The 15,003-nt window shown below is 39.4% G+C and overlaps 1 protein-coding gene across 1 annotated transcript in view; it reads left to right on the top strand.

Moving 5' to 3' along the window:
• LRCH2 (leucine rich repeats and calponin homology domain containing 2) overlaps window positions 1-15,003 on the top strand; it is a gene marked incomplete at its 5' end in the record, with an annotated part of 125,130 nt that overhangs the window by 45,585 nt on the left and 64,542 nt on the right. The window contains 4 exons of the mRNA XM_045298552.1: window positions 3,358-3,502; window positions 6,855-6,981; window positions 14,126-14,231; window positions 14,316-14,452. Of these exons, the coding sequence (XP_045154487.1) occupies window positions 3,358-3,502; window positions 6,855-6,981; window positions 14,126-14,231; window positions 14,316-14,452 (515 nt within the window). The remainder of the gene's footprint in view (window positions 1-3,357; window positions 3,503-6,854; window positions 6,982-14,125; window positions 14,232-14,315; window positions 14,453-15,003) is intronic.

Genomic DNA, 15,003 nt, shown 5'->3' with positions numbered 1-15,003 from the left:
ATTTTGAAAGTGATGAGGGCAACAAATGTCCAAATGTGCTTGACACAATGGATGGATGGATGGATTGTGATAAGAGTTGTATGAGCCCCCAATAATATGATTTAAAAAATAGGGAAATTATCAAACTATCATTAATATGCCACGTAAATATTTTGAGTGTTCTCATATGCATGTGAAATTTGGACAGTGAATAAGGAAGACCAGAGGAGACTTCATGCATTTGAAATATATATAGCTTTGGCAGATAACATTGAAATACCATGGAGTGTGAGAAGAAAAAACAAATCTGTCTTGGAAGAAGTACAGGCAGAATTCTCCTTAGAAGAATCGATGGTGAAATTTTGTCTCATGTACTTTGAATGTGCTGTCAGGAGAGACCAGTGTCAGAAGTACATTATAAATAGTAAAATCGAGCGGAGCAAAACAGAAGACTCTCAAAGAGATGGGTTGACATGGTGAGTGCAAGTGGGCTCAGACTCAGCAATAGTGAAGATGTTGCAGGACCTGGTAGAGATGCCTAGGGTCACTATGAGTAAAAACCAACTCAATGACACCGGACAACAATGTTCATTTTTATGAATTGCAAAATTTTGCATTAGGTGAGAAACTATATATGATGGTACTTCACAAAATTTGAGGGAAACTGGAGTTAAGAGAAAATGGAATTTTCCCACAAAAGTTTTAAAGTACTCGTGTGTATTTATATATATGTATATGAATACATATATATGTATAGATATACATATGTTTGTATATTTTCGTGATCTGAATAGAGAATTCAATATTTTGGACAAAGGTCACATTCTTGGGTAAGGAAAAATCGTCTTGGTAGACTACTTCTAAGACTGTTAGTATTCTGATGGTACACAAGACACTGTTCTGGAGGAGACAATACAGATAGAGCAGAGTAAACTGGATTACAGATATTTTACCTGACAGTAAATAACATTCTCATGTTTTTAACCTAAAAAAATTAGCAAATTATTATAAATAAAACGTATGTCCATGATAAGGTAGCCAATGTATTAATTGAGTAAAACAACAATTGTCATTGGTTATGGGGTTTCAGTGCTCCAAGAGACATTTTAATTGTCACACTGAGGAATTATTACTATAATTGGTAAATATTTTACAATAACAGGACAGCTCCACGCAACCACGATTAAAGTGTCTAAGAGCTATTATAATGCCTAGATTAAGAAACTATCTCTTAGGATTTTTTTGTTCTTAACTATGGGAGGTCTGCATGCCATGTTGTGCCCTAAATATTTTTCAGAAATTAATTTAACAAATAATAAGATAATTTACAAAAGAGTAATCATTATAATGATTTCATAATTTTATTCCATCTGAAGTTGAACAGAAGTGTATTTTTGTATACTTGGAAGGAAGAAGCATGAATGCCATGTCTATCTAGCTAAGTTAGGCAGGAAAAACAATTTGGAGGAGAAAACAATGGGACCTCAATGCAAGAACACTTTGTTCTAATAACCCAGCACTCTATGATGTTCACCTTCCCGACGCGATCACTGAAGACAAAATGGGTGCATAGGCAAATGTGGTGAAGAAAGCTGATGGTGCCTGGCTATCAAAAGATATAGTGTCTGGGGTCTTAAAGGCTTGAAGACAAACAAGCAGCCATCTAGCTGAGAAATAACAAAGCCCACATGAAAGAAGCACACCAGCCTGTGTGATCACAAGGTGACCATAGGATCAGGTATCAGGCATCAAAGACCCAGAACAAAAAATCCTATCTATGTGAATGAGGGGGATGTCAGAGTGGAGACCCAAAACTCATCTGTAGACAATTGGGCATGCCCTTACAGACGGGTCCAAGGAAGAGATGAGCTAGTCAGGGTGAAATATAGCACTGATGAAACATACAACTGTTCCCTAGTTCTTTAATGCTTCCTCCCCACTTCTAGCATGACACCAAGTCTACCTTACAAATCCTACTAGACCAGAGCATGCGCACTGGTACAGATAAGAGCTCACAACACAGGGAATCCAGGACAGATAAACCCCTCAGGACCAATAATGAGAGTAGTGATACCAGGAGGTGGGAGGAGGGAAGGAGAATCAATCACAGTGATTGACATATAACCCCCACACCAGAGGGATGAACAACAGAAAAGAGGATGACGGAAGACAGTGGACGATGTAAGATATCATAATAATAATAATTCATAATTTATCAAGGGTTCTTGAGGGAGGGAGGGAAAATGAGGAGCTGATACCAAGGACTCAAGTAGAAAGAAAATATTTTGAAAATGATGATGGCAACATATATACAAAAGTGCTTGACACAGTGGGTGGATGTATGGATTGTGATAAGAGCTGTAAGAGCCCTCAATATAATGATTAAAAAAAAAGAAGTAATGCCATATATCTGGTTTAAGCAGTCCACTAGTAGGATGTTGGTAGCATTGTCCAAGATAGGTAACACCGGTGAGAGATCCAAGTGTGTAGAAGATGCTTAGTTCAGATTTTACATTTGTAGAATATGAGGTGCTTGATAGTTATCAAGGGGAAGTCCTAAACATCAGATACAGCTGTTTTGACAAGCCCTGGATTTAAGATCTGGCAGTATAAATATGTAAGTTAGGCCTAGGATTGGGTGTAGTCAGCCAGTAGAGTACTAGCTTCAGAAGAGAAGAAGAGTACCTTATATCATGTCACAGACCTTAGGAATACCAACATTGAAGAGAAAGAAAGAAAAGAATCCTGCAAAGGAAACTGCATCATCTCCAGATAAGTAATTGGAAGGAATTCAGAGGGTAGTCTTCTAAGATGAAGAGAATGTTCCTAGATAGAAGGAGTGATTATTGACAAGGAGGCTGCTGATGACATTGGTGGTTGTAAGAGTGACTTGAAACCAAACTGCATTGGGTGGAGAAATACATGGTAAAAAAAGAAATTTGTGGATAATGTTTTGTGTAAAGTTGACTGTCTGAGGAAAAGACTTAGAGGGGACCTGGGCTGAAAGGAAGGCTGTGTGTGTGTGTGTGTGTGTGTGTGTGCGCGCGCGTGTGCGCGCGCGCTTCTAAAACATTCGTGTTTTGAAATATCTGAGTATATTCTTCATTGGTACATTAAAATATAGCATAATATATTTTAATTTATATTGAAGCTCATAAAGAAAAAATTATCAATAAGTATGTTTTACATGACTTTATTTTAAAATGTGTATTTGCCCTCAAGGTCAGAGTGGATAATAACATTTCATCATATATTTTTTTACATAATAATATTTTACCTAGTTGCTTCGATTCTGATTCAGTCAGCATGAAAATAATTCTGTTAATTAGCATAGTTATAGGTGTCTGTTTCACACTCAAATATTATTTCATTTTTCAGATCTTTCACGAAATCGCTTTACAGAGATTCCTTCTGATGTCTGGTTATTTGCACCACTTGAAATATTAAACTTGTACCATAATTGCATCAAAACTATTCCTGAAGCCATTAAAAACCTGCAGATGTTAACATATCTTAACATTAGGTAAGGAAACTGTTTTCTTTGGTAAATCTTGGCATTATTTAGGTTCTAATCATTTTTACTAGCTAAGGAATGTATTTATTTTGGCCACGTAACCTACATTTATCTCAACAGTATCTTATTTGTATTTTTATATTTTCACATTACTTCCTGGGCTTTTTGGACTTGTTCCTGAAAGTCATGCTTCTCAAACTTTGATGTACACCAGATGTCACCTAGGAATCTTGTGAAAGTGTAGATTTTACTTACGTCTGTAGTGTCTAACAAGCCCCCTAGTGGTTCTCAGAGCGGATAGTACATAGACTTTACTTTGAATAACAAGGTTATAGAGTATAAATACTTTCCTGAAATCATAGCACCACAGTATAGATTTATATGTATACAGCTTGTTAGTGTGGACCGGTGTATAATTACGTAGTAATTTGATTGGTAGTAAAATTTATGTAGTAACCACTAATGCCAAAGGTGAAGAAATTGAAGAATTTTACCAAGTTCTTCAATCTGACCCTAACCCACTAGGCCACCAGGGCTCCTATAATGATCTAAAGAGTGCTGTGAAACCAGATACATGTGCTTTATTCTGGATTATGGGATATAGTATACAAGCTTTTCATTGCCAGGGAGTTGCTGAGATTTTTATTTTTCATTTCTGAAAATAGAGAGGTAGACCAAACACGTTTGGGAACGGTCGGTGCTCTGGCACAGGGCGAGCCATCTGTGTCTCTGGAGTCATATGCAGCTCTTTCGGTATGTGTATGTGGCTCTGAGATCAAGTTGAAAAACGAAAAGAGAGCTATCAGAGTTTCATTTATAAAAAATTGTGAAAGGTATTATTCCGATAATGGTGATTTCAGTTGTTGGTAAAAAAATATGTGTATGGTTCCTAAATAATATTTACATTGTTGTGAGGGGCAGGGTGGGCTCATCATCTCAAGAGTTTGCCGAGCCCTGCTCTAGGCCCTTGTTTCCCTCCGCTCCCCTCTCCTCCCCAACCCTGGTAGCCATCGAAGTCTGTTTCTTTTTGAGAATGTGTATTTGAAAATACCAGTGGTTATTTTTCAAAAATAAATTTCATTTCTGCATCGTCTTAATATGTAAAGCATGCATTAGGATAGAGTAATATAATTTTCTTTGATTCATTCCTGTTTTGTTCTCTAAAAGCAGACTCTTGTTTGTCATTGTAGTCATAATTCTGGTGGGGGAACAACCCGTACAGACATACCTCTGGTTTTAGTTACTGACTCCCTTTGATTGTCTCTGAATATGTAATAAAAAAGTGAAGATTGCTGATGAGCTGTATATGAGGAAGCCAGATGCTAGAAGAGGCTGACTCTCTGAACCTGCTTATTAAGGGAAGAAGATACTTCACCTTTGTTTTTCTTTCTTGTTTACTTTTTAAACCTTTGGGAACATTAGGATGAGATTTTGGATGCCATTATGTTTCCCTGTTGCTTATCTTTATTTGGGTGGACATGTCTTGATAAGCCTGTAAGATGCTTTTTTCAGTGGTGTGTCTCATCTTGCATGCGTTCTCCTTTTTCAGCCCAGTAATTCTGCAGGAAGATCATTTGGTGCTTCAGTGTGAAGGGGCCCAGGCAGGCCCCTTTCACAGGAGCTCATTTCACCCTGATAGTATCAAGGGGTTGTGATGGCCCCTAACATATTTCACATTCCAGCAGTTAAGCCTGGCCTGCTCGTCTAGAGGCATTGCTTTTCTTTTCTTTCTTTCTTTAAAGGAAGTCAGTGCTCTGCAAAGGCAGCCTGGTGTTTCTGGATGTTCTGTGCAGGGATAAAATGGGATGAAGGTAAAGCTGCTTGTCTTTTGGAGAAACACTGGGCATGTTTTTCCTGGTAGTCACAGGTCTGTGCCATTCTTGAAAACTAGGAAAACTAATAGCCAGCTGCTTATCAATCCCTGTTCGTAGGAGAACACATTCTATCTTTGGTTATGAGATCGTTTGGGTCAGTCTGTGCATAGGCAAGTACATTTAACCATACTTGACCATAGGGTTAAGAAACCGAGAGCCAGATTACTTGGGTTGGAATCTGGCTAAACCACTGATGAGCTGTGTGACTTTCAGCAGGTTACTTAAACTTCTTTGTGACTGCTTGAAACGAGGATAATGATAGTATCTATTTTCATACAGGAATCCCTGGGTGGTGCAAATGGTTACTCTGCTTGACTGCTAACTGAAAGGTTGTAGGTTTGAGTCCAATCAGAGGTGTTGTTGGAATTGCGGTGGAAGACAGTTCTACTCTGATACACATAGGATTGTCCTGAGTTGTGATGGACTTAACAGCAACTGGTGTATCTTCATGAAGGAGTAGTTGTTAGTAGCTGCCTTTGAACAAGCTCCGGAATCATAGTGCCCCCAGGTACAATGGATCCAAAGGCTGCCAAGTTCTGGACCATCCCTGTGATCATTTGCAGATCGGATAGATGGTTATTACCTGAAGGGTTGTCAGTAGCTGCTTTTTGGAAAGAGAGTGCCAAGCCTTTCTTCCTCCTTTGTCTGAATGTTCTGCTGAAACCTGTTCTGCATCATAGCAACATGCAAGTGTTCACTGATGGACAGGTGGTGGCTGTGCATGGGGTGTATTGATTGAGAATCTTTGGCAAGGAAGGTAAGAATTGTACCGCTGAACCACCAGTGCCTGCCCTGTGAGGGTCAGTTGAACTAATGAACATGAAGTGCTCCAAATATGGTCTGTCAAATGGCAAATACCATAAATGTTAGTTGTCTTTAAATGTGAATATGAAGATAAAAACGTTGCAACCATTCTGAGCTGAAGAGGCGTTTTGACCAAAAACCACACCCAAAACAAATGGATTATGATAATTTCATGCTTCTGAACATATTATCTTATTTATTCGTTTTACAAGGTAAACATGCCATGTGAAAATTTATTCTTGGAGCTTCTTTTCCATGAAGAGACTTGGATGTATTGAATATAATAAAAAGATACCAAAGAGAGACTGGCATTTTCCAACTCAGAAAAATCATTCTGGGATTTTGAGAACTAGTGATAATATTAGACAGTATCATAGCCAACAGCACAGGCTTTGCAGCCAGACTTAATGTATGTCTGCTGTGCCTGGGCCAGTTTTATCCTTTGTTTTGATATCCATATCCTGGAGATAATAGTACTACTTATTTTGTAGAATTACCATGAGGATTAATTGAGATCGGTTCTGGGAGGAATCTAGCACCAAATTTGAGACAAAGTCAACCCTCATTCAATGATGGTTATTTCGTGAGCCTACTCCTTACATTCCAGGTGGCTTATTCTTTTTCAGCATAACATGTGCGGTTTCAGACATACTTTTATAATGAGACCTTTTTCTTTTTTGCAGTCGAAATCTTTTGTCAACACTGCCAAAATACCTGTTTGATCTCCCCCTTAAAGTTTTGGTTGTCAGCAATAATAAACTGGTATCCATTCCAGAAGAAATTGGGAAGTTAAAAGATTTGATGGAATTGGTGAGTAAATTGGCTATGTGAATTATATATAATATGCAGTATATATACCTTACATATTATATTTATTCCTCTGTGGGATTCTGTTGTAATTTGTAAACTTGATATATGACTAAGCATACTGTATTAAAATTTTGAGATACCCACCATTATGGTCTGATTTTGGTTTCCAGTCACGAATCAGGCCAGGTTGTTGCTTAGGTAGGCCTACTGAGGTCAGATACTAAATGGACACCTGCCCCTCCCCCAAGAAGAATTTATTTCAAAAGACGACATTGAATCCACAGCTCTGGGAGAGGGACATATCTGATCAGAGCACACGGGTGCAGATTAAGGGGGGGAGGGGAGAGAGTGGAGCACATCCTGACCCACCAAGCCTTGAGGACGATGATCCCAATTAGAGCGCACACAGAGAGGTCCACAGAGAGGACCACACGGCCAGCACCACTATGAGACATGACGCCTCTCACTGACCCATAGCCCTACAGGGGACAACATCGGAGACACAGTGTAGGAATTGCACCCGATCTGATCCCCCCACACCAAGGCAAAACACTAAGGAGTGCAACAGAACAGCAAGCGAACGAACAGAGTGGTGAGGTCCCCAGGGAATGTTGAAGGTGGACTTTGGGGCCAGGGCGTGGTGCCCCAACAGACTGGACTGGAAAACACTCCTAAAGGGCAACAAACAGTCCTTGAACTAACTGCAAGCTTTTCTTTCTTGTTGTGCTTTGTTTTGTTCTTTGTCATTGGTTTGTTGTTGTTTTGTTGTATATTGTTGCTTGGTTTTGCTCTGTCTTGTTTTTGTGCATGTTATTATCTCCGCAGATCTGTCTAAATAGGATAGGCCAAATGAACAATCTGGAGGAGAAAACAATGGGACCGACAGTTCCGGGTGGACATGGGAGAAGGGGAGGTGGGCAGAAAGGAAGTGGTGTTAACAAACCCAGGGACAAGGGAACAACAAGTGATCCAAATTGGTGGTGAGGTGGGTGTGGGAGGCCTGGTAGGGCATGATCAAGGGTAATGTAACAAAGAGGAATTGCTGAAAACCCTGGTGGGGGACTGAGCATGATAGTGGGCCAGAAGGAAAGTCAAGGGAAAGAAATAGAGGAAAGAGCTGGGAGGCAAAGGGCATTTCTAGAGGTCTAGATAAAGACATGTACATATGCAAACATATTTATATATGAGGATGGGAAACCAATTACAAGGATCTACATGTGACCTGCTCCCTGGGGGGCAGACAACCGAAAATTGGGTGAAGGGAGATGTCGGATAGGGCAACATATGACAAAATAATAATTTATAAATTATCAAGGGTTCATGAGGAAGTGGGGAGTGGGGAAGGAGGGGGCAAAAAGGAAGACCTGATGTCAGGGGCTTGGGTGGAGAGCAAATATTTTGAGAATGATGAGGGCAATGAATGTACAAATGTGCTTTACACAATAGATGGATGTATGGATTGTGATAAGAGTTGTATGAGCCCCTAATAAAACAATTAAAAGAAAGAAATGCTTTTCAAGCTAATAAAGAGTTGCTTATCCATTTTGTGAGTAGTAAAGGTCTTAGGGAGAAAATAAGATTTAAAAAGTTTTAAAAAACAATATTACAAGTCTGTTGTAAGGACCTCACATAAAGGGAATAAAAAGAAAGTACAGGTTTGGAAAAAGAATGAGCAAAAAACCTCATATCCTTACAGGATTTGATAACTCATTGAAACAAGAAAAATGGAGACAATTGTTTGGTTTGCAATCGATTGCCAAAATATAGGAAACATTTTAAGTAATTGCTTTGACTATAACATTAGAGGCATTAGAAGGACATTGATTCCCAGAGACAGATAATCGGAGGCTCAGGGCACTGAGCTATAACCTCCAGCTTATCTAATATACCACCTGGTTTACTTCATTTTCTGGTTTATCTTGAATAATACTTAAAAATAAATTTAAATTTTTGAGGAGTCGTGAAAATATACAGAACAAAATATACAGCAACGTGTGTGTGCGCGCGCGCGCGCGCGCGCACGCGCTCGCGCGCTCGGGTGCATGCGTCTGATGCAGCCCTAGTGCTTTTTTCCAAAACTTCCTTTGTTAATAATCTTTTATTATTTTGAAAGCAGTTGCTTCTATGGCTCTGGTCCTATCATATGAGACATAAATAATGACAATCTTTTTTCTTTTATATATTTGAAACCTGTCCTGTGCCTACTATCCATTTTACCAAACTTCTAATATCTTAATTCCTTTGTATTTTCAGTTAGAAATTAGCAAAAGGATGTAGATAGGATCTAATAAGTTCAAAGTAAATGGGGGCCATTGACTTCTTTGTCCTAGACATTGTTAGTGTTTTTAATGGTTTTTAAACGTGCCATGCTTTAAGATTCTGTGGCTCTGGAATTTCTCTTTCCTTCTTTTCTCCATTCAGTGTTTGGTCCCTTGTTCTAAATTACATGATGTGAGATCCTGGATAGATGCAATGTTAATCAATACAGAGGTTCTGAAGATTTATTCTAGTAATTTTGAGTAGACCATTTTTAAAGCATCGTTATTTTACTAAGAACTACAAAATTATAATGCTTTAAATTCAATGAAATCTGGGAGTTAACACTTAGAAGGCTCAATTGCCACTGTAAATCACAGTGAATTTGTGGGCCCTGTCATTGGGATATTTTCCCATGACACTGTTCTACAAGAATGTTGTAACCAATTACCATGTAATTCTGACATTAGAAACCTAGGGAAAACTGGCTTCTAGTCCTCAGCAGAGTATTTTATAAAGTGTCTTTTGGATAGTGGGTCAGTTTCCTATGACTGCATTTTCTATCTTTTGCGGCAGAGAGTGGGGGGGTTGGGGGGGGCGGGAATTGACTGCTAACAATCAATTTCTATGGACATCTTTGGTGTTAAGCATCGTTGGGAAGAAGCAATTATGTTGACTTCAAGGGGAATTCCTCTGATGTTTTATTGTCCATTGTTTGCATAATAGTCTACTTCAGAATAACAGCTAACATGATCTCATTAAAACATGAGAGAACATTTCATGACCGTTTTTTTTAGAAGTCTCTCAGGAGCCCTGGTGTGGTGGTAATTGCCTGTTGGGCTGCTAGCCACATGGGAAGAAAAGGAGGCTTTCGCCTCCCATAAAGATTGACAGTCGCGGAAACCCACAGGGGCGGTTCTACTCTGTCCCATAGGGTTGCTATGAGTTAGAATTGACTCGATGGCGGTGAGTTTGACGTTTTTGAGTACCTTGTACGCGGCTCTAACCGACCAGCCCCGGAGAAGGGCATCGGTGTTGATAAAGTAGAGGGTCAGCATAAAAAGATACAGACTGTCAAGGGGATGGATTGATCCAGTGGCGGCAACAGTGAGCTCAAGTACAGCAAGGATTGTGAAGATGGTGCCTGATCAGGCGGTTCTTTATTCTGGTTTACATGAGAATCAGCTCCATGACACCCATCAACAACAAGTTTCTGCTCATATCTCTAAGAGTAAAAGCCAAAGTCTAACCTCTCCCCTAACTGACTCTTTTCCCTCTGTCCTTACTGGATTAGTCTGCCTAAGGGTTTTTACATTTATTGGTTTTTTTGGAGGGGGGGGATTGGGGTCTGGAATATTTCTTTCTTGTTCACTCAACTCTGACAACACTTTAATTCCATATCAGCTTCTCCATTGCATAAATATCACTTCAAAGAGACTATCTAAATTGTCATTATCCTCTTTCTCCAGGACCTATCAAAAAGCTCACTGCCATCGAGTCAATTCCGACTCAGAGCGACCATGTAGGATAGAGTAGAACTGTCACTATCGGTTTTGGAGACTAAATCTGATGGGGGTAGAAAGTCTTTTCATTTTCCTTTACCCTGCTGTGTTTTAATTTTCACAGCATATATCACCCTCTTGCATATTGTTTAATGGACTTCCCTCTCTATACGTAAACTCTAGGAGGAAGTATGAGGACAGGAATTTTTGTTTTGTTTTGTGATGTATCTCCAGCACCTAGAAGAGTGCCTAGCAATAGCACAAAGATTTGTTTGTGAAGATTCTTAGATATCCTTTGAAAGAAATACTTAAGATGCGTGTTTCTGTACATCTGTAGCTTTGTTGTATTATTCCTCACATGGCTTTAATAATCTTTTGAACCTATTGTTAAAAACTGTCAAAGTACAGGTAAATTTGAGCACAACAGAGAAACGATGCTGATTCCAGGAAAGGTAAATAATTTGAAGAAGCTAGGTAGGTATCATGAGGGTTATGATGATAAGAGGATGAAGGAATTGGAATCTTCATGCAACCGATTGAACTCTGCCTTCCCCCCTTTACTAAAATCAACTGAAGTGAGATTATTTTCAGCCCAAACCAAAGAAACAAACTCACTGCCATTGAGTCGATGCTGACTCATAGTGACCCCGTAGGACAGGGTAGAACTGTCCCCTGTGAGTTTCTGAGACCAACTGTTTATGGGAGCAAAAGCCTGTCTTTCTCACTTGGAGTCACTGGTCATTTCAAAGTGTGGGCCTTGCAGATCGGGTTGCAGCCCAACTCTTCACCACTAGGCCACCAAGATGCTAATACAGTATTTACTTGAATATAAGGCACCCAATCTTACAACAAAAACTGCATAAAAAATGCGCCGAAAACTTGACTCATACCTGAGTATGTACGGTAATTATGCTGTTATGGACCTGTCCCCATAACCCTTTTTTGAGATTTAAATGAGGATGTATCTTCATCATTTCAAACTGGATAAGACAGATTTATGTTGATGTAGTTTCTGGCAGGCATTTACAGTTTGGGTCAAGCTTTTGATGGTTAATATTTTATTTCCTGGTGGTGCTATTGGGTAAGTGTTGGAGTCCAGTTGCTCTTTAGGGAGAAAGGTAAGGAACCTTGGAAGGAACCTTGGTGACACAGAGGTTATGAGAAGTGTTAGCAGTTCTAAAACAGTCGCTCTGCTGGCGAAAGATGGTTCTTTCTACTCCTTTAAAAAGTTACCGCTTTGGAAACTTACAAGAGCAATTCTACCCTGAGTCCTATGAGGCTCTGTGAGTCCTCATCGACTTGACGGCAGTGAGTTGAACTCCTGTAATCATTTACAGCCTCAAAAAAATTCCATAAGGTCATTGTGAGTCAAAAATTGACTCAATGGCGGTGGGTTTGGTTGGGTTTTGGAGAAGAAAAGCCGTATAATTGAAGAACAGGTCTGTTAAAATTTTCTTTATTCAACACCTTTTAAAATAGTAATTAGAATTTTATTGTAGTTCTTGGTGAAAATATTTCTTGGTGAACATATTGTTCAACCTTCTCACTATTTTTGTGTGAGCTGTTCCATTACCATTGGTTTTGTCCCACGTCTGCCTCCAACTTTCTCATGCATTATTTAGAGTAACTGTTGACCATTTGGTCTCATATATGCACATTTTTTATGAGTTCAATATTCAAGGGTGAGCATACCTGCTATTCAGTTAAAAGGTATTATCAGTAGAGAGGGTATCAAGGGAGTAGCCTCCAGGGTTCCTCCAGTCTTTGTGGGTCTCATAGCTCTGGAGGTTTTCAAAATCGAAGTTCTGTTACACATTTCTATCCCACTATTTTTGGCTTCATCGGTTGTAACCCTGATTAGAATGTTCTGTACTGGCAGCCAGGCACCTTTCTTTACTTTAGATAGAACTGAATATTTGCTCCACATCCCTCTCTTCAAACTAATAAAATTTTCAGAGGAAACTGGAAATTGGAGGCTATTGCCGTCAAATATGCATTTCCTTTGCTGTGTGTTTAGAAGGCTTGATGCCTGAAATCGTGTTGCAGATTTTTCCTCCACTTTTGTTGATGTGATTACAAGAAAGAGGGAAGGGGAAGGAGAACAAGTTGACTTAAGGTGTTCTTTATTCCGGTGGTGTAGTAGTTATGTGTTCAGCTGTGATTTACAAGGTCAGCAGCTCGAAACCACCAACAGCTCCACAGGAGAAAGAAGGGGCTTTCACTCTTATAATCAGTTATAGTCTCAGAAACTCACAAGGATGGTTCTACTCTGTCCTGCAAGGGTCGCAATGAGTCAGCATGGACTGGATGGCAGTGAGCTTGGTTTTATTACCTTATCCAGTGACATAGTGTAGGAGACCTGGTGGTGTAGTTGTTATGCTTTGGGCTGTGATCCAAAATGTCAACAGTTCTACTTTAGTCCTCTAGGGTTACGATGAGTTGGTGTCGACTCAATGACAATGAGGTTGGTATTTTTGTTTTGCTTGGTTTTGTTTTTGAGTGTGAGTGGCATAGTGGTGTAGTGACTTACGCCTTGAGTGGCAACTGTAAGGTCTGTAGTTTGAACCCACCAGCCAATCTGAGGGAGAAAGATTAGGCTTTTGGTTCCAGGGAGATTTAGTTGTGGAAATCTGCATGGGAAATTCTGCTTTGTCCTGTAGAGTTTCCAGGAGCCAGAGCCACCTTCATGGCAAGTGGGGATTCTCCCTCAGAACGGAACTGCCTCGTCATCCGTCCTAGTTGTCTTAGTTTAGAAGCCATGAGGCAGCATGGACGAGAATCTCTGTTTACCTTTAAAGCGGGGCTTGGCTTTATAACTGAACCCAGTGAGATTTCCCATTCAGATCTCTTAGAATATCTTTGGGTTGAGTTATAAGCCACAAGGAAAATTTCTGCGCTCGTTTTGTGTTCCTTTGGAGAAGGAAGTTGCGTTCCCTCCATCTTCAATCATCGTCTTTGGTTTCCTAATTCACATCCGTACATCTTTTAGTTCCGTAGCTCTCTGCCCAATCAGGTATCTCAAAACAACGACTATAACTGACGGATTATCAAAACGATTGCTAATTGTTAACCTCTTGTTGCACTTTTGCCTGAAGGACATCTGGTTGTAGGTGGGGAGAGTTAATCTTCAGGTGAGAGTTGGAGAGGATGACTTATGTAGCTGCTAAGCTATAAACCCCACGTTTTGTACAGAAAGAACAAATTATGTTGACTTCAGGATTACTTCATGTTGTAATAGAAATAAAAATCTGGCAGATAATCTATCTTCAGAGAATTGTCATTATAGGTCACCTTTCCCAGCTATTCACAATGTGCTTTAATCTAAAAATTGGATATCTGTCCTTAAGTATCAGTTTGGTATAATGTCATTTTCTTGTTTTCCTTAGGATATTAGCTGCAATGAGATTCAGGTCCTTCCCCAACAAATGGGAAAATTGCATTCACTACGAGAGCTAAATATAAGAAGAAATAATCTTCGCGTGTTGCCAGATGGTAAGGTGTTGGCTATTTTTACTGATATGAATCAAAGAGGGACTATATAAAATTTAATTCCATTATTGTTCTTCTTTTGAACAGAATTAGGAGCTCTTCCCTTAGTAAAGCTGGATTTCTCGTGTAACAAAGTGACTGAGATTCCAGTTTGTTACAGGAAGTTGCATCATTTACAAGTCTTACTTTTGGATAACAATCCGTTGCAGGTACCACCAGCACAGGTTTGTAATAAAGAGATCGTTTATTTCTATTTACTGTTTCTAATACAGAAAATATAATTTTAAAACACCAGGATTAAATGCGAATTAGCTGTTCAGGTGCTATTGTCAAAAGGAGTTCTAGAAGTGATTGACGGGAGTTTTAGTTTAACTTCTAAAATAGGATATGGAAAACCCTGTTAACTTTTTGTTTGTGAACTGATCGTTCTGATGGTCAGTGTTGTTTTAAAAGGATCGACTACAATCTCACTTTCTCTCCATCTACTAGTTAGTTATGTGTCTTATATGGGATTTGTTTGATGATTGATTCGAGCATATTCTTGGCACTGGTAGAAGATTAAATTTTTTTAAGGTCTTTGCTTTTTTAAAAAAATCAATTTACTGGGGCTCATACAATTCATCACAATACATAGATCAGTTGTGTAAAGCACATCTATACATTTGTTGCCCTCATCATTCCCAAAATTTGCTTGCCTCTTGGGTTCCCGGAATCAGCTCATTTTCCTTTCCCCCCTTCCCCTCCCTTCCCCCTCCCCCCTCCCCCATGCACCCTT

This window comes from Echinops telfairi, unplaced genomic scaffold (genome assembly GCF_000313985.2).
Source record: "Echinops telfairi isolate 266 unplaced genomic scaffold, ASM31398v2 ScPeMD7_7427;HRSCAF=8465, whole genome shotgun sequence".
NCBI lineage: Eukaryota > Metazoa > Chordata > Mammalia > Afrosoricida > Tenrecidae > Echinops > Echinops telfairi.
Note: the sequence above shows the minus strand (reverse complement) of the source record. Positions and strands in the feature narration are given on the sequence as shown.